The 18,895-nt window shown below is 34.0% G+C and overlaps 1 protein-coding gene across 8 annotated transcripts; it reads left to right on the top strand.

The window, feature by feature from the left end:
- The first annotated feature begins 8,634 nt into the window (after positions 1-8,634).
- On the top strand, positions 8,635-15,317 carry LOC113695145 (uncharacterized). Of its 8 annotated transcripts, none has more exons than XM_027214134.2 (8): positions 8,635-8,960; positions 11,025-11,330; positions 12,145-12,236; positions 12,427-12,495; positions 13,959-14,024; positions 14,356-14,412; positions 14,550-14,714; positions 14,833-15,317. In XM_027214134.2, the coding sequence occupies exons 2-8, from the start codon at positions 11,054-11,056 to the stop codon at positions 15,121-15,123; spliced, it is 1,017 nt and encodes a 338-aa protein (XP_027069935.1). In that variant the 5' UTR covers positions 8,635-8,960; positions 11,025-11,053; the 3' UTR covers positions 15,124-15,317. The 8 variants fall into 8 exon arrangements, with proteins under 8 accessions (XP_027069935.1, XP_027069936.1, XP_027069940.1 ...); XM_027214135.2 differs by having other exon boundaries at positions 11,028-11,330; XM_027214139.2 differs by lacking the exon at positions 13,959-14,024 and having other exon boundaries at positions 8,636-8,960.
- Positions 15,318-18,895: the final 3,578 nt, after the last annotated feature.

The raw sequence follows: 18,895 nt of genomic DNA on the forward strand, positions 1-18,895 counted from the left end.
TTGTCGTTAGTGTTGTTCTTTTGTAGTGGATCTCCTTTTCAGTGTAGCATGAATTGATATTTTCTTTGCTTTAAAGTTTAAACCATTGGACATTCAAATGGACATTTTTGTAGGTCTTATTAGGCTGTCAACACAGATTATCAGGTACAAAAATGATACGCTAAAAACTATAAAACGTTTAGAAAAAAGTCTTTTATTTTTGCAGTCAGTGTTGGATTTGACTGCTCAAACTGATGCTCACCTTTGATGGTTCATAGTTGTTCCCAACTTCTTGGCTACAAAAGTCAAGCTTGCTGCCTAATAACGCTTCTCAGGGAAATGTAATAGTGAGCGCAAATTCTGCCCAAAAGGGAACAGAAAAAAGTGATAGCAACGACAAAGTCTTGACACTGAGTAACTATAACTCATCGTGCTTCAAGGCTAGGCACTCCTTTTTCTTTTTGGTTGAGAGGGTTAAAGTTCGGATTGCATGTTTTCCAAATACTTAGTTGATTACTGCACTTTCAGAGAAATGTTGGATGACACCGATAGTTTTGCACCAAAACTTTTAGAGTGAATGGTAAAAGAGGTCACTAAACTCTCAAGTATGGCATGGGTCAGTCATCAAACTTTTTTTGTGGCTACAAAAGTCATTAAATTGGCAAAAGCAAAGTCATTTTGCCAAATTCTATCGGTAAAATAACTTATTGCCGAAGGTCATTTTACCAAAAAGGTCATTGAATTTCAATGATCTACAGGTCGTTTTACCTGTAGAATTTGATAAAAATGGGATCCAATTACCTAAAGAAAATTACATGCACTTGAAATCTATTGCATAAATAAAAATAAAATCATTTTATGTATATTTATCAAAAAAGAATATCATGTACTTTTAACAACAAAACTTCTGTGTCAAAATATTAAAATTTTCACGACATGTGTATGAGAGATATCTTACCATATTTATATCTTATGTCCATTTGTTGATGTTCGTGATTTGAGGAGGAAATATTTTTAACAATTGTAAAGTTTCAAATTTACTTAATATGACTAGATTTTTTCTTTAATAGAATTAAAATATTTTGGGAACTCAGTTCATGATTTTCTTAAAAAAAGTAAATAATTTCATTGCTACTCCCAAGCTTAGGGTCTCTTTTCTTTCCTTTGATCTGACTTTTGTTTAAAAGTAAATCTTATATACACTGATAGCATATATACATTATTATCACGGTTGAATGTACGATACACATGCAAAATGTTGATTTTCAAATTCAAATTCAGATTATGTGTCATATATCCAATGGTGAAAATGCATACACGGTCAGTGTATAAAAGATTAATTCTTTGTTTAAATGCTTTTGAACTGGAATTCTAAAATATAAGAAACTTTCTTGAAATGAAGATTTTGAGCTCTCAGAAAAAAATTTATATTTGGGCCAGGAATTGGTTGGAGAAGTATACAGGGAATCTAACACAAAACCTGGAATTGCTGGTAATTAAACCGAAGACATGTCAGATCACTAACCCAGTGGCTTCAAGAGTCAAGACCAATTGTAGCATGTAACATAAGATAGCACCAAGCCATCAACACAATTAATTTCTGTCTTTTTTACTTTTTCCTTTTCTTCTTCGGCCTAAACTCCCTCTCATTTTCTTTTCTCGGTTAATTGGATAGGTCACATCTTTGCAATTTGGGCCTCACAGGAGCAACGTGAGCCCACCTGGCCCTCTAAAATAAGTTGTGAGCCTAACACGCAAGTGGTCTGGGCTGCATGATTTATCCCGCAAAATTTTCACTATTTCTCATAATTCGTAACAAGAAACAAAATACCACCTATGTCTCTGTATGTGTGTTTGGATAGCTCATTATTTGTAAAAATTTATTTGATTGTATCATAAAAATATTTTTCAATCATTTTTTCATCTCCCATAAATCATATTAAAAAAATGCTATAATATTTTTTTAAAAAATAATTCTCCCAAATAATCTTCTATCCGAACACACTAATTTTCCTCCTTTCCCACCGGGAGGTTTAAAGTCCTTATCCAAAAAAAAAAAAAAAAAAAAAATTTCCATCTTCTAGTAATGGCCTATCTGTACAAAAAGATTTAGAAGGCAGACTCCACCCTTGTTGAGACATACATTTAAGCTCGAGAGAAACACTAACTAATTTTTAATTTAAGACTCAAATATTTGAACAGAGATCATCAAATTAATAAACATGAAAATTTTTTCTGTCTTATTTCATTTTCACATTAATAGATTTGATAGTTAAAATTTTTGTTTTCTTTTTTTTTTTAAAAAAAAAAAAATCTTGATAGACATAAAATTTGGTGTACAGGTATGATAACTCCAACCACTTAACCAGCAATCAAATTTCATTAACACCACCTAACATACCTTTATTTATGTCAGTGTAAATGCATGTCCGCAAAACCTTTTTTTTCACAGCTATGAAAACCCTACAAAAGTTCAAAGTCTCAAGGTACATTGGTAGAAGGGTAAAAGTTAGACTGCTTCAAAAAGTGCTAAATTGAAATTTCTTTATTAGTGGTAGCAGTTGCTGCTGTTGTAGTGTTCTTCTTGTACCTATTACGAGGATGACATAACCTCTTCCAAGAAGCCAATTATTCAACAGTCCAATGGGGTATCGCTCAATGCTAAAAACCCATATAATTTTGTGTTTTTCAAGCTCATTATCTCATTGCTTACCTTGGCAAAGATATAGCAGGAGCAAATCAAGTGTCGTTTTTTGACAAAGTATGAGCACTTTTCAACTGTTTCTTTGGATAAGAACAGCAGAGGAGACTAATTACTTGGCAATTAGCCTTTATCATGGCAGTATATAACACAAGAAGAAGAAGAAGAAGAAGAAGAAACAGAAGAAAAAACAGTTAGCAGCAGCAGCAGCAGCAAAACATGGAGTTATCTTGTGATCATTGCAGCAGTGCTGAGACTTGCAAAGGGTCTTTGAAGATTAACTTTATTGAGGATAATGGCGAAGATCTTTTGGTGAATGCTGCTGTTTATTCGACACCGAAGGCAAAGAGGTTTAGAATACCTGAGATTAGAACATGTCCATCAGCTCCAAAGAAGAGAAGAATAGCTGCTGCTGATCAGTGCTTATCAAAAAGATCATCAACCACTATTGCATATTTTGCTCCTCCTGACATTGAGGTCTTCTTCTTAGGGGCATTTCAGAAGATTTTTAGTTTGAAATGATTAGCATTTGTATCCAACCAATATTAGTTCCGCTTTACTTAGATTACCTCGTTAGCGTGTGAGTGAAATTTTTTGCCTGTACTTGGATTCTACCATTTAATCTTCAAATGGCAGTTATGCTTTGATATTGAGTTGCTAAATTATAACACAGCAATATCCAACAACAACGACAGTGAAATCTTTCCTTCGTTTCCCCCATTCCCTTCTTTTCTTTAAAACAATCCAATAGTTAGATTAATACAAAAGTACCAAATTGAAAAGAAGAAGTTTCATGACTTACATATTAAAACGTGGCTTGGCTAATAAGTAGTAACAAATCCGGTTCTGTGGAAATAATCCCAAGTTGCATACTCAAAAGACTTGCCTTAGCTAATGCATGGGTACAAGCCTTGCCATTCCTCCAAAAATGGCTCAATTTGCATTCATGATTCCGATCTAATAACTTGCGGATTTTCACAATATATTGTAGCGGATTTGATCATCTGCATCCTGATTGACGAGATGAACTCCTAGTCAAGAGTCTGATTTCACCTTTACATGCTTAAAACCCAAATCTATATTATTATTATTGTAAAAGCGTGGATGAGTGAAATTGGATTGCAATTGGATTGCTGATTTGCAAAATTGAAGCCTCTGATTGGTCCAATTTCGGTGGCCATTGCTGTATTTTGAGCAATTTTAGTGGCATTTTTATAACATCACCACCAAAAAGCCACTGAAATTGATCTAAATTATCAAATAACCGATCCAAACAATCAAACTCAATAACCAATCACAACGAACAAGCGAATGAATTGAATTCTCACCCGCAGCAGCAGACGCCTCCTCCTCTTTCGTGAAGTTAGATGCATGGCCACGGTTCCAGAACCGCACCATCTAAGATGGTTCTGGTTCTGGTTCTGGTTCCGTATTGTTGTATACAATTTTATTTAATTCCTTATCCTTACCAATTTTAATACGAATATAACAATATATTTAAAATTTCAAATAGAATGTAAAAAAATAAATACAAAATAAGATCATATTTTAATTTTATTATTATTCTACAAAGTACAAAGTAATAAATAGATAATAAAAATTTTATGAAAAGTACGTTACATTGTCAAATTAAAAAATACATTACACTGTCAAATGGTAATCATTTTAAATGGAAAAGAAAATACATGATTTTTTCATTGAAATTGAGATGAAATATCAAAACAAACATTAATTATTTAATTATCTTCATTGCTCGCGACGACACTAGAATCAGTTGTATAATTGAATTCTTCTTCTTCATCTTTTTTCATTTCTTGTTGTCTATATTCTGCTCTAGTCCAATCATCCACGCATGCTTGAATTTATAGTGATTCTGGACTTAACCTCGACCTTGTCTCACTACTTTCTTAAACTTTCTTAATTCTGGGCTTAAAATTTAAACTTTCTTAAAACCTATTAAACACAACTAATTTTTTCGAATTATATCATTACTTATATTAATTATTTTTTAACGGTTCTGGATCTGGTTCTATTTTTTAAAGAACCGGAACCTTTATCCAAAGTTCTACCACGATTCTGGTTCCACGGTTTTGGTTCCGGTTCTCGGTTCCTAATGGAACCATGGCCATGCTAAAGTTAGAAGGTTCGGTGGGTCGGCTGTCTATAAATTTTGGTATACCTGATGTCAAAGGTAAGAATTTTATGTAGAATTTTCATTAAACTAAAGCCAATTGTCTCGTTCGAAGTAAAAAAAGAACATAATTAATACATAACACAGAAAAAGAGTATCATGTTCTTGTGGGAATGCTCAGTTAAGCCCAAAATTCTTCAAACCATCGATGCATTGGCCGTTTCATTCTGAGCCCGTATCTCATTTTAGTTGAGCCCATCGCCCGCACAACTTTTGATCAGATATGGGTTGCTAAATGGGACGAGGGCTTTCCTCCCAGCACCTCTTTTTTTTATTCTTGGAAAATATTTCGCTGCACTATTTTGTGGCAGAGGCACCTAGGCAAGGATATAATTTTTTTTTGGCCGATACGATATAATTACATTTATTCGATGCTATGGGGAGGGGAGGACCTGAAAAGATCAAGGGAAAACCTAAGAAGATATCATACCTAAGATAGACCTAGGCAAGGATATCATACCTAAGAGGAAACGTAGAATCGCCTCTATCTAATATCTACCCTTGATCATACATATAAATAGAAGTTGACCTTTGACCAAAAAAAAAAAAAAAAACCCACCCTTGATCTGAATGTTGATGGGCCTAAAGCCATACCATCTTAGATCAAAAGTTAGCAGAATTGAAACCCACCCGCTTTAGACGATTCCGAAGAAAACAAATTTCTCTCACTAAAAGCTATGTTTTGAAACTCGAACCGGCTATCGACTCAGTCGAGGTCAAGAATTAGGGATCAATGGGTTGGTAGAACCCATCCAAGAACCGGATGACATCATTATGATATCATAAATATATTTAATTTTAAAAATTAATATATTATGTAAAATTTCTAAAAATATATTAGTACTAAGAAATGTAGGTTCAATGTATATTTGATGTTTCTAAGATACTTTACAAGAAATACAAATAAGGTAGTATAATTAAGTAGCAATTTATGCAATTTACAATCTAATTAGAACCAAATTGGAGGGCTTATTTGAAAAGTAATACAAGAATTTAGGACTATAGGTATAAGTTCTAAAATGTTTCTAGGTGTAATAATAGTTTTCTAGTACTCTGAGGGTCAAATCATAAAATTGATAAAATATTTCTAGGTGAATTTTTTATTTTCTTTTTTTAATGTTTTATCCATTTTTTTAACTTAGATCTTCCATTGGAATTGTTTGAGAGAGATTTATGGTAGGATATGTGAAGAGATTTGAGAGTAATTAAAAGAAAGAATCAAAAAAGGAAAACAAAAAGGGTAAAAAAGGAAAAGACGGAAAAAATTAAAAAAGCTAAAAAATACAACAATGGTCAGAAACGGCACACAATGTTGGCGGCAATTGTGTACAGCACATGCCCCATGCATTTAGTTTTGAAGTGGTTCCCACTACACAAACCAATGTCCGTCTTTACTTTTCTTTAGATCTTAGACCGTTAGACTCCAGTTGAAGCGGTTCTTCCGGTCAAACCCGACTTTTGATTGGATTTGGCCAAGTTTTGTTTCATGATTTTTTAAAGATCGGATGTCAACTCGGTTTTTGGTTCAATCAATTGAACCGATTGATCTAGCTTCAAAACATAGACTGAAAGGCAAATCAAGGTGTTCAATATTCAAATTGAGTTCAACTCGATTGAAGCAAGTTCGAATTTGATTCGCTAATTAATCAAATAAAGAATAAACACAATTTTGTACATTGTAAAATTTCAAAGTCAACTCAAACTTGACTCGATTAACCTAATATTGAAATTTGCATGTGAACTAGTCAAATTACTCAAACTCAACTCGGTTTTGACTCAATAGAAACTCATCCGAATTTTACTTGATAAATAAAAAAGCCTAACTTTTAAACATGATTTTAAATTCCGTAAAACAAATAAACAAGTTTGAACTTTAAATAGTTTACTTTTGTTAGCCTCGTTTGCAACCTTAAATGCATCAAATATAGAGAAAGAGCAAAATGGGCCATTCGAGAAACAAGAGCCCCTAAAATTTGAAGTGGACTTGACCTCATAATCAAGTAAACAGGGGCTAGGAACACGTTTCAAGAGAAATTGATCCAGTAATATTTAAAAAAAAAAAGAAAGAAAAGTTAATCCCGAGTAATTATTCATTGTTTGGAGTCCATCACAAATTGGAAAGTTGACTGAGGATTGTACAATGTTGATGACGTCCGCTGATGCCAGTCAGGGGACGCGTGGAAAGTTGACGGTCGCTATTATCAGACCCGTGCGATGTCGTCTTGCTTCTTTGGAGGGGGTTACGGTAGGCCTTGTCACCCAACGCCAAAACAACGGGCCCCACCAACGGCGCGACGCCGTTAACAGGCGGTTGAGTCATCAATTAGGAAGGGGACTGATTCAACACCTGGCCTTCGCACCGGGGAAGTAGGTAATCGGGCCCCACCATTTCTCGACACGTAGCGGCTTAAGCTGGAGGGCCAGCACATGCAAAACTGGACCAATAATACAAATCAATGTTAATCATTAATCAATTTATTGTCGCCTCTGATTATCTTAATCACCTAATGTCATCTTGCCGTACAAGTCCACAGGTTATCACTTATCAGTAGTGTCACTTCTTAAAGACGACTCTACCCCTTCATTTTTCTGCCTATGGTGGCAAGATGGTTTAGCTCCATGACTAGTTACTTGGTATACTTGCCTCATGAATTTGACTAAATATTAAGCTTCCATTTGAATTGCTATTTTTTAATTTTTTTTTTTATAGAAAAATGTACCGTAACAATTTGATTATATTTGATAAAAATGTGATTGAGAAATATATTCACGAAAAACATAAAAAAATTTTGTTAAAATGTCATAATCCAAACAAGAAAGCTTCACTTTATATTAGGCTTTGAATTTTCGGATGTATTTAAAAAAAATTTGTATGTTTTTAGCACTAAACGAGTAATGTAACTTTTGTTTTGAGAAATTCTTTTTTTTTTGTAAGTAAATAGATCATAATTAATTGTATGTACATATTTCCATTTTTACGTATTTTGAATCTTATCTCATAATAGTCCCTTTAAATTTAGACTGAGTTGTTTGGTTAGTGTACATGCTTTGTTCAGATCTTCATTTTTCTTTTTGTGAACATATTTTCTAATCATGTTTTTATTTCACATATATTAAATCACCAGAATATATTTTTATATTAAAACTTCAAAGAATAGCAATCCAAACGAGTTTAGAAGGACAATTGGTCTACTAATTTATCCATTGTCTTGAAATAATTTTTGAATACTTCAATTTTCAAACAATAAAGACTGAAAAATACTTTTTTTTAAAAAAAAGTAATTCTTTTATTTACGATGAAAGACAATCTGCAACATATCCTCCTCGACAATATAACTTAGGATTCTTGTCTTAGTCACAAGTTTACCTTCCTTATAAAGCAACTTGGGAATGGTGAATCCCAATGCCTTTCTCCAATTTGCTAATAATAATATGAATTGTCAAAACAAATTTGGAATGGATGTCACGAGAATTTGATTACTTCCATATGCTAGTTGTATAGCCAATGTGTTCATAGGCAAATTAGATCTTACTTGTTAAATTAACCTTTTCATTTAAAATATTTTTCTACTTTTTTGTACAGAAAATGACATCAAATTTGTTTATCCAGTCTGCATGATTGGGTAATATATATAGGGTTACTATTTGAGGAAGGCATTGGACATTAACGTCATTATGGGCAAAATCTAGGGCGGAGTCTGTCCAAGTGGCTGCTAGATGTGGTAATACCTGTCAACTGTTATTATTATTAAACTATTAAACAGGGAAGGAAGGAAGGAAAGAAAGAAAGGGAAGCAGAAGACATCGCTGTCTTTAAGATTGATCCTAAGATTGAGTTGTACATTCGCATGCCACTCGATCTGGTCACTCTCTCTTACCTTCGCTTCTTGATTCTCTCTCCTCTCCTTTTATCTACCTGCCAGTCTATGGCCGTCTTTCCATATTCATCATCATCTCCTGCTGCTACAAAAACCCCACCTCACACGGCATTCAGATACTGAAACTACTCCATCAACCCTCTTTGTCTTCTGAGCCTTATGGGATTGCATGCATGAAAGGGATCCAAAGCCTGTTTGCTCATGATCTAGTGTAAGTCTTCTTGAGATTAATCCCTTTTCGATATCTGCATGTTTTGGTTTTTATATGTACTACAGTTTCTTTTCGACACCTTTGCTTTGTTGGGGAGTTCATATCTCTTCTTTTTTTTTTTTTTCTTGAAAAATTTACACATGTAGCAGAGTGTGATAATGGGTTGAGGATGCATAACTTAACTCCATTTCCTTTGTTGCTGCATGTTGGGGTTATGCATTTGTTAGTGAGCATTATTGTCTCGATCTTAACATCTACTAGTGCAACAAAGAAAATGGATGTGTCTTGAATGGTCGGTTTCCAAAAATTATTTTTGTAGGTGCAGTTTACAGTAATAAACTCCAAAAATAATGCCAAAAATTACACAAACTCTGACATATCTGAATTATATCTATGGTGTTAAGTTTTTCACATGTACCACTTCAGTAAAGTATTCTGTAATTTGACTTTTCATTTGGATATCAAGAGGAGTTTAGTTGTTAGGAGTATTCTATTGCGTGATCCGAAATGTGCTGTAACTTATATAGGTCTTGTTTAACTGCTGTAGGTAAATTTGCAAAAGGTGATTGTGAAAAGACGAGGCTAAAATAGTAAGAATTAGTTATAGCTACTATTTACTAGATTCAGGATTTTATCTTTTTTGGCAACTGGATAATTTAATAATCTAGATGGAAAAGCAAACAAGAAGATGAGTCATGTCCAAAATCGGAAACTACAATCGCGTAAATAAAGTAAGCAGAGAACAAGCCCATAACCTCATAGGCCGATTTGCTTTGGTATCTCTTTGATGGATTATGTTTCACTTTTGATAGTCTCCAAAAATTCAGGAATATTGAAAGTTAGGATCGATGTTTTAAAAATCGGATCGGATCAGTCGATTCGACCGATCGAACCATAAACCAGCCATGATATCAGTTCGAATTTATGAAAAACTCAAAAGTTAAAAAAATCAATCAAAATCGCGAACCGAAATGAACGGCTTAAACCGGTAAAGTCAAGTTTTTGAATTTTTTACTTGGGACTTCAACTTTTTTTTTTTTTTTTAATGGTTGCTGACTTTTTTGGGCTTTTAGTTTGTATCGAAGCTTAACGACTACAACTAATTGTCTGCTACTAAAATTAAGTTGGTTGATGGGCCATTTTTCTCAAATAAAAAAAAAAAAACTTACCCAGCCCAACTTAAAAGCAAAATAACTAATCCAGCTAAAAACTAAAGAAACTTTCAATCTTCTTTCCTCCTCCAAGAATTTCCACTTCCAGCAGCCGCTCGACAAGCCTCGCTTATCTCTTTTTTTCCCCCTCTTCTCTTCTATTTTTTCTTTTACATTATTGTTGATAAAGATGATAATGAAGTTGAACTCAATAGATAAAGAAACACAATTGTTTTCCTTTTCCTCTTCTATCTTTTGTTTTCATATTCATATTTTTCTCCTTTTTTTGGAGTTAATTTTACAAATCCTATCAAATTTATTCTTGAGTTGGGAAAGTTAAACTCTTCCTTGTTTCATGTAAAATATTGGATAGATTTGTTCATAATTTTGTTGATTCTTTATTTCTTTATGAAATGCTTTTTCTTTTATTTGGCCGATGAATGAGAAGGTACCAGATTAGTAAATCTTCTCCATAAGATATTACAAAATTTAGGATTTTTGTGTTGATTTTATATATTTCTGCTTATTTGTTATCTTTTATTTTTAAAAATAATAAATAAATAAATAAAATCAATGAACTAGAATTGAACCAGTCGAACCTTGACTCGGCCACTTTACCGGTTCGATCACCGGTCTGAGTTCCAAAATATTGGTTAGGATTAAGTAGGAAATCGATAATTAATTTTAGAGAAAAACTAGTGCGATCCAAAAATTCTACTGTATTCAACATATTTTAAAGAGTTCTCTTGGGGAAAAAAAATACCGAGGAATTCGATGAGAGATCCTTTCCTGAATGTAACTGAACCATCATGAGTCGCCCCACTTCCATGAAATTTAACGCTAAGAACGTGGTCTTTGAATTTTTTTTTTATTTAACGCTAACACATCCTGGTAATTTTGTTATTATCATCAGCAGATTACAGCAGAGTAAATATCAAAACTATGCGGGAAAAATCAGGCACATTTGACAAGCTGGAGTCCGCTGTGAAAAGCATTTCACATGCATCAACTGATTCACGGAGTTATTTGAGTGGTTTTGAAAATAACAGCGTCTCCACAGAAGTATTAGTGTTTGGTAATAGCAGATCAAGTCTAACCTTGCCTAGCCAACAAAATGCTGGACTGGTGACAACATCTAATGAATTAGAAGCAAAGTTTTTGGAGAAAAGTGGAGGTGAAATATACAGAGAAGTGGAAACTGCAAAGTTCCTAGAATCAGGTACTAAGGATTTATAGTAGTATCAAGACACTTCCTGTATTTTCCTGCTTTCCAATTTTAATTTTGACTTGCAGGATGTAACAAGTGATTCTTTCTAAGTCTGGCCTTTTTTAAGATCCAATAGCAGTTTGGTGATTGCTGTTGCTTCTTAACGATGGTTGGTTCATTTAAATGTGTATAAAAATGCAAAAATAGAGCACACTCAAAATGTCTTTTTGAGTCTCAACAAGACGTATGTTGCTTGCAAAAGGGAAGAAAGGAAAGCTCTGAAAGGGACGGGACATTTTTGTTTTGTTTCCATCACCAATATGTTTGATACTGTATCCATTGTGCTTCTTGTGTCCTTTTGGCACTTTTGTGGAAGTGGCTGATAGGTGAATTTGTTTATATCATACGTACCAAAAGTTAAAGCGAACGTCTTGGAACAACCAATGTCTTACCATTCCAAGGCTCCTCTTGGATAACTTCTATCAATTAGTGTTTATCGTGTTTTAAAAAGTTCTTAATTTATGCTTGTCTAATTGTTGTCTTCCACTCTCTGCCATTGACATCCTTACTATGATTACACCACATTACTATAATCTTTCCATTGACATTCAATTCAATTGTTTGGCTAACTTTGTTAATGATGTCAACAATTGTTAATCTTGTGTATTCTTTAATTTGTGAGTAAAATAAAGAAGTAGTTCATTAGTTTCTTAAGTGTAGTATAAGGGCTATGTCTTCTTTTTGCTACAATGAGCAATCATAAGTACTTACTGATTTACATGATACGGATGTCAAGATAATTTTTTTTTTTGGTCTGAATGTTTAGACCAAAATAGTGCACAAGAACTTCTCAAATTCTCAAGTATAGCTTCTCCGACGATGAGCGAACATCTAATACCAGTTACTCAACTGAAACTTGTAAGCAATCATCCAATGTATTTCTCTTCCTTCTTCCAACGTACATATGTGAGAATCCATGGCTTCCATAATTTAATTGGAATTTTTGTTTGCATCTAAAATTAATATGTTTCTTTCATGAACCTGAAATTATTATTGTCATTGTCTTTGTAATAAATCTTTGCTTTTTTTTTCTCTTTTCCTTTCCCAGGCATGCACAACATATCCTTGTCCAGAATCATCTTTTTGGGGTAATTCGCCTGATCATGGTCAAACTTGGGTATGTAAGCCGGACTCTCTCCTCTATATACACATTTTGGATATATGCTTGGTTTGAATCTGCATTTTCTTTGTGCCTGCTAATGTTGATGCTGTGAACGTGGTCAGTCTCTGTCTTGAGCATTCTTCTTGGTCCACTTCGATCATTGCAGAATTAGGGGTTTCAATAGCTTTTATGTTCCATGAATTTGAAAATCCTTAAAGAAGTTACTCCGATTCTTGATTTATTTCTTTGTGCACCGTAAATTAAACTTGTTATGCTCAAGCATTTGCTATGCATGATGCGTTAATAATTTTTTGCTTCACTGGATTAAGCATTAATACGAATGAAACGGTCTAGAGTGACTCCAAATCTTAACAGTTTTTGCTGGCTTTTGTATCTCCATGTGAAAGATAGATTGATCAATGTCACTTCAGAAATCTAAATGTCATCTCAGGAACATCAAGTTTTGAGACGTGGACAACTATAATCACTAGAACTACTGAACATTGAACAGGGCTTGATTCAAGGTGATAATTAGTGGAACTGCAACCAATAATTTCAAATTTGAGTAAATTACAGCAACTAACAAGTCATACTTGACTATATATAAACTATAACATCAGATTTGATTTGCAGAACAGATATCCAACTGTTATATGCAGAAGCTTCATTAGTTTTGCTGAGTAGTCTTGAAAATTGCCGTACAAAGATTCAGGTAGAAGTAACAAAAAACTAACATATCATCAACATAAACATAAAGCAGGAGGAGCCCTTTTGATGTTACCTTTTACATATATTTTCTGAATTACCCTTGGCCTTCAGCCTAACACAATATGAGAACTTAAACACAAAACAAGATTCTCTCTCCAATTAGAGGATATATGCAATTGCAGTGACAAATGTCCTAGGTATGCTGATCAGCAAACTAAAGTAGTAGTTAAAAAATTGATTCATTGACTTGGAACTTTTCTTTAAGTAACGATATCCTCTGCTCTAATGTTATCCTTAATCTTTTTTGTACTTAATGCAACTTAGCAATGATGAGTATGATCATTGCTGGATTTGCTGTTGGTGAAACTGTACTACTAGTGCTTCCAGATATAAAAGGTTCTTTACTAATGTGCTTAACGGCCTTTGATTTATAAAGTGCCTGATAACTAAGATGTAATGGATAACAATGGGTGGCCATCTTAGAATTAAACATATCTAGTGGATCAATGAACTTATATACTCTTCCTTACATGTATGTTCAAGAAGCCTAAACAGAATTTCGAATTGATGTTCTTTATGATAGTCGTTTAGTTCTGTACGTCTGAATTACGCTTGATGAAGAAACATATTATTTTTGGTGTGCAATTAAATATTTTGGAAGAAGACTACATCAATATAACTTACCAGAAAGAACAAAACCAGTGAGAGATATTTAGATAACAGTTTTCATTTGGATGTTTTATGCCTTGACCTGAAAATTTTTTTTCCAGGAAAATGGCATGCATGGAAAAAGTGATTCTGGCAACCGTTTCCTGCTTTCAGATGACAGTTTAGAGGTTGTTAATATAGCGTAGAATATTTTTTATAACAAATTTACACTCTATCCGAGTTTAGATCTAGTTGACTGCATGGATATAAGGTAACATCTATAATGGTCTGATGGCATTGAAGAATTATGTGTTAGTTTGATTGTGAAGTATGTTTAATGTGTCATAAGTGCATCAATCAGTCTATGCCAAGCAAGTGGTACGGTATCCATGGGAAAAGGGGGCGGGACCTAAAATCCATCAATATTTTCATGAGTTGGTTGAAAGGATGATATGCAAATGTATTTTACTAAAGAAATGGTTCTAAGAGCTGATGAGATTTAAACTACTTTTCGTCCAGCATAGGGGCACGCTGTATGGAATTTCTGATGTGGAGCTGAGTGGGGAGATTGATTCAGTTATCTTCCTTCTGTTGTTTGATCTGTTTGCGAGGAGTATAACACAAAGACTTTCCAGTTTCAGAGACAGCTTAGTTCAGCACAAACTTTTCTTTTTGTCCTAATGTAATGTTTTACATAATATTTTGTGTTTTAGGTGCATCCAGACTTGCAAAGTATGCACGACTCTAGGTTGGCATTGCCTCTTGAATTGGCGGAGGAACCAGTGTATGTGAACGCGAAACAATACCATGGGATTTTAAGGCGAAGACAACTGCGCGCAAAGGCTGAGTTGGAAAATAAGGTGGCGAAAGCTAGAAAGGTTGGTTTTAGCTTTTGTTTAATTGATCTCAGTGGATCATGTGATGCACTCTCCAGCGTCCACTGATGGTTTTAGAGATCATGTTGTATGATTAAGGCTTCTGTTGCTTGCTTTCCAGCCGTATCTTCATGAATCTCGACACTTGCATGCTATGAGAAGAGCCAGAGGTTGCGGAGGCAGGTTCCTGAGCAAAAAGAATGTTGATAAATCAGATAGCCGTGCTGCTTCCAAGAAGAGCATCGATTTTAATGCTACGCCCACAGAGATGAAGGATTCACTTGGTTCTCAGCATCCCTTTTCCAGCACTTCTCAGAAGAGCTGTAACGAAGTGAGGGGGTTTCTGCTCCAAGAAATGCAGAACACAAACACTTTTGAATGGGGATATCAATACCATTGTAAAACTCAATAACTACCAATAGGGACTTCCAGGTAACCATCGGACTGGAAAGTTGGGATGGAGAAATTCCTCACCACTGCTAAAAAGTGTCTTTTAGCTTGATACAATGTTGATAGCTTGTAAAGTTGTGTGTGATACTGTGACACATTCTGCAGCTGTGAAACGGGCGTTTCTATAAGAGGGATGGATTGTTCTTACGAGCAAAATTTTGGTCTGAGAGTTTCGGTTGTATAGTTAACGTATTTCTGGTGGCATATGAACCAATTACTGATATATTTAGCAGTATGGCTGCAGCTGCTTAGCTATCAAAACAATCTTATGACACTATAATTATTAGCCTCAAATGCACTTCTTGTTTAAGGCCAATGTTTCATAGGCGGGATGGACCTCGAACTTTGCTGCTTCCAGCCTCCCCCTTTCCTTTACAATGTAGAGACGGCTCAAGGTTGTGTGTGAAACTTTTTGGAAAAATATTTTTGCAAAACTACAACTACGTTTTTCCAATACAGTGATATGTAAAATGCTTGAGGCTAAAGTGAAGCGAGCTAACTTGTTGAGAGCTTGTCAGCCTGCTCAATCACTAATCACTAATACGGGTCGAGTTGAGTTCGACAAGCTTTTTGGTCGAGTTTGAGCTGTTTAATACTTGAGTTGACGAGCTTCTTAGTGAAATTTGAGCTGTTCGATACTTGACATAAATGCTCTTAGAGCATAATAGCATATATTCCTTTTATTTTATTTTTTATATGTATTTAGAGTAACATATATACATATATATATATTATCTATTATAAAAAATAATTATTATAATTCATTTCAATTTAATTTGAGGTTAATCAGGTTCGAATTCAAGCTCATTTATACTTGTACTTGAATTCGAGTTGGACCTTGAATGTTCAAGTTTGACCTCGAATTTGGACCTAGCAAAGCGAAGTCAAGCCCAGTTGGATCCCATTCTTGGGTTTTTGCGGCCTTGTTTGAGGCCATGGTAAAACATTTTTGGGGAATTGGGGGAGTATGTGTTCATTGCTGGATTTTTTTTTTTGTTATTATAAAGCTTAAGTCAGATTACTCTAGATTCCAGCAGTCAGAAATCTGAACTGTTTTGAGCTTTATAGTTAAAAAGGCCACTAGTAAGCTTGGAAAAAAAACATTTGGACTCCAAATTTTCCTAAGAGTGATGCTCTTGGTTACTAGGTCAAGGAGTACACGGTAAAATTGTAAATTGCAAAATTGTAAGGCAATTTTGAAATTGTAACGAAGGTAAAAATTTTAAACTACTACTGCTCTGGTCTGTAAGACCAAACTTTTAAAAGGATTGGGCAAAATCAAAACGTACTGTTTATCAGGTTCTTCAATTCAAATTTAATTTGAATAGTCCTAGTAAAAAGTCGATTAATGTGATCGTTGTCATTGATTGATAGGGTTGATACGAATTTTTCTCATCAATAAAACATTACTTAGTTTTGAACTAAGATGCAACTCTTGTGCTTCTTTTTTTAAAAAAGCCTTTAGCTTTATGAAACATTTAAATCACAAATTTGCTTTTATTTTTTGAATAAGTTTTCAATAATCACTTCTTGGTAGTTGTTGAAGAAAATGCCTATATGAAAATTGAGAGCAATTGGATCTCCTGAAAAGGCGATTATTTGTAAATATTTTGTTTATATCATACACACATTTTCTAATAACTTTTTTTTTCATCTTTTTTAATGACTTTTTGATCTCACGTATATCATATTACAAAAATGTGTTATAGTTTATTATTCACTAACTTTGATCTCACACAAAAATTAGTTGAGCCTTTTGTCTGTGATTTGTGATGCATATGCATGAGTGATGAGTGGATGTGGGGGATGGAATCAATAAAGGCAAGAAAGGAGGACTGACCAAATCCAAATCAAATGGACTCTGTCACCATCATCAGCAATGTATCTATGGTGGTAAGATGTCTATTCATTTCCTAGTACCAACTACCAACCAAATTTGTAAATTAGTTGATTCCTAAGTCTCCAAGTCGAAAATAAAACAAAAAAAAAAGGAAAGGAAATTATGACTTCTATTAACTCTAATGCTCTTTCACATCTTGTTTTGTTTATTTGTTTATTTTCTGATTCAAGTGAAACTCTTAGAAGCGTAAGAACACCCTCCCCTCCCAAAAAAAAAAAAAAAAAAAAAAAAAGAGAGAGAGGAGAAGAAGGAGGAGGAGAAGATGAAGAAGTCTTGGTAGAGAAAGAGGACGAGTTACATATGTTCTTATCAGTTGGATTGGATTTTGGAAGCACGTCTCTATGCATTTAGAATGCAAAAAATGGCCTTGTTTGGTAGGCAAGTTTTTTACCAAGTTTGTCTGCTACAAGTTTTTTAAAAACTTTAACTACAGTAATCCCAAAAATTTCAAACTATACACTTCAAAATATTAAAAAATGTACACATTTTAAAAAATTTTTTAAAAATTCTACAGTAAACTACAGTAAAATTTTAGACAAACATCCAAAAAATTCACTTGTCAAATGGGGCCATGGTATTACGAAAAACATCTGAATGCCTTTTTTTTTTTAAAAAAAATATTATTATACTTGAAACATAAATACGTTTTTTTAACTGCCTTCTCATTTCACATGTATCAAATCATAAAAAATATATTAATAAATATTTCAACTAATAAATCCAAACACAATTAAAGAAAGTAAGATTCCTTAACCGAAGAAACAACGACACAATTAAAGAAAAACTAGCAGGAAATTTCCTAGAATTTTCAAACAAAAGACATGTCTTAATTATCATCAGGTCCACATTCCAATATCAGTCAACACTAGCTTTGAAAAGCTTGTACCAAAGAAGAAAGCTTACTAATGCCGGCAGAATTTGGCAACTTGTAGCGGGAAGATAATAATAGCAGGCCGGACAGACATGTGGCCACTTGCAAAATTCTGAAACTTTGAGGGGCCCATTTGGCCTTTCGAGAAACATAACAGAATTCTTTTCTAGGGGCCCTCCTCGTGAATGGGCCAATTCTACATCGAGTATCCTATCATAAAACGAGGACACCGCACTGCGGCTGGGCTGTCTCCGTCACTTGACAAGTTGGATCTCTCCCCCGGCCCCAGCCACCGCCCTGAGTTTTTAAAACGAATTTGAAAGTCCTGTTCAACGCTTCTAGAAGCCTATTGCAAAATTACTTAATTCCTTGGGCCAAAACTTCAATTTGGTCCCTCAAATTTACAAGTTTTGTATTGATCTTGCAAGAATAACATAAAATCCTAAATTGGTCCTCTTAGTTGAAAGGTTTCAACTTGGTCATCCAAAATAGCGTGAAGTCTCAATTCGTACTCTCAAAAACTAGAAGATCATTAGGAAAGGGTTGGATTGAGTAGTAAGATGACGGGAATTGTAAGTAGAAGATTTTGAATTCAAAACATTCTACTTATCAAAACACAAATCTAAAAGATTATCAATTTGATGTTCGAAATTCAGAAAATCGTTTAAACCTGATCTTTCAAACATATGATGGTTGGATGCATCACCTTTTAACTTTTCATGAAAGGATTCTATTGTAAAAATAAAAGCTAAGCAAGGCCATCTTATAAGTCATCTACAACGAAAGCTTTTTTTCTCCTAAGATTCCTAACACTCCTTTGTCCTTTAATGCAAAGAAATCATCTTTTATCTCCTCTTTTAGGGTAGTTGCAACTTGGGCACTACTTGGATATGTTAAGGTAGATTTATCATAGGCATCCAATTAAGGAGTTGATCCACACATGCTCAATCATTCATCCCAACA

This window comes from Coffea arabica, chromosome 6e, assembly GCF_036785885.1.
Source record: "Coffea arabica cultivar ET-39 chromosome 6e, Coffea Arabica ET-39 HiFi, whole genome shotgun sequence".
NCBI classification, from domain to species: Eukaryota; Viridiplantae; Streptophyta; class Magnoliopsida; order Gentianales; family Rubiaceae; genus Coffea; species Coffea arabica.

Coding starts and splice junctions, on each gene's coding strand:
- LOC113695145 (XM_027214134.2), top strand. CDS start 11,054: ATGCGGGAAAAATCAGGCACATTTGACAAGCTGGAGTCCGCTGTGAAA. Junction 12,496..13,958: donor CTGATCATGGTCAAACTTGG/GTATGTAAGCCG, acceptor TTTTTTTTCCAG/GAAAATGGCATGCATGGAAA. Junction 14,413..14,549: donor TGAGTGGGGAGATTGATTCA/GTTATCTTCCTT, acceptor TTTGTGTTTTAG/GTGCATCCAGACTTGCAAAG.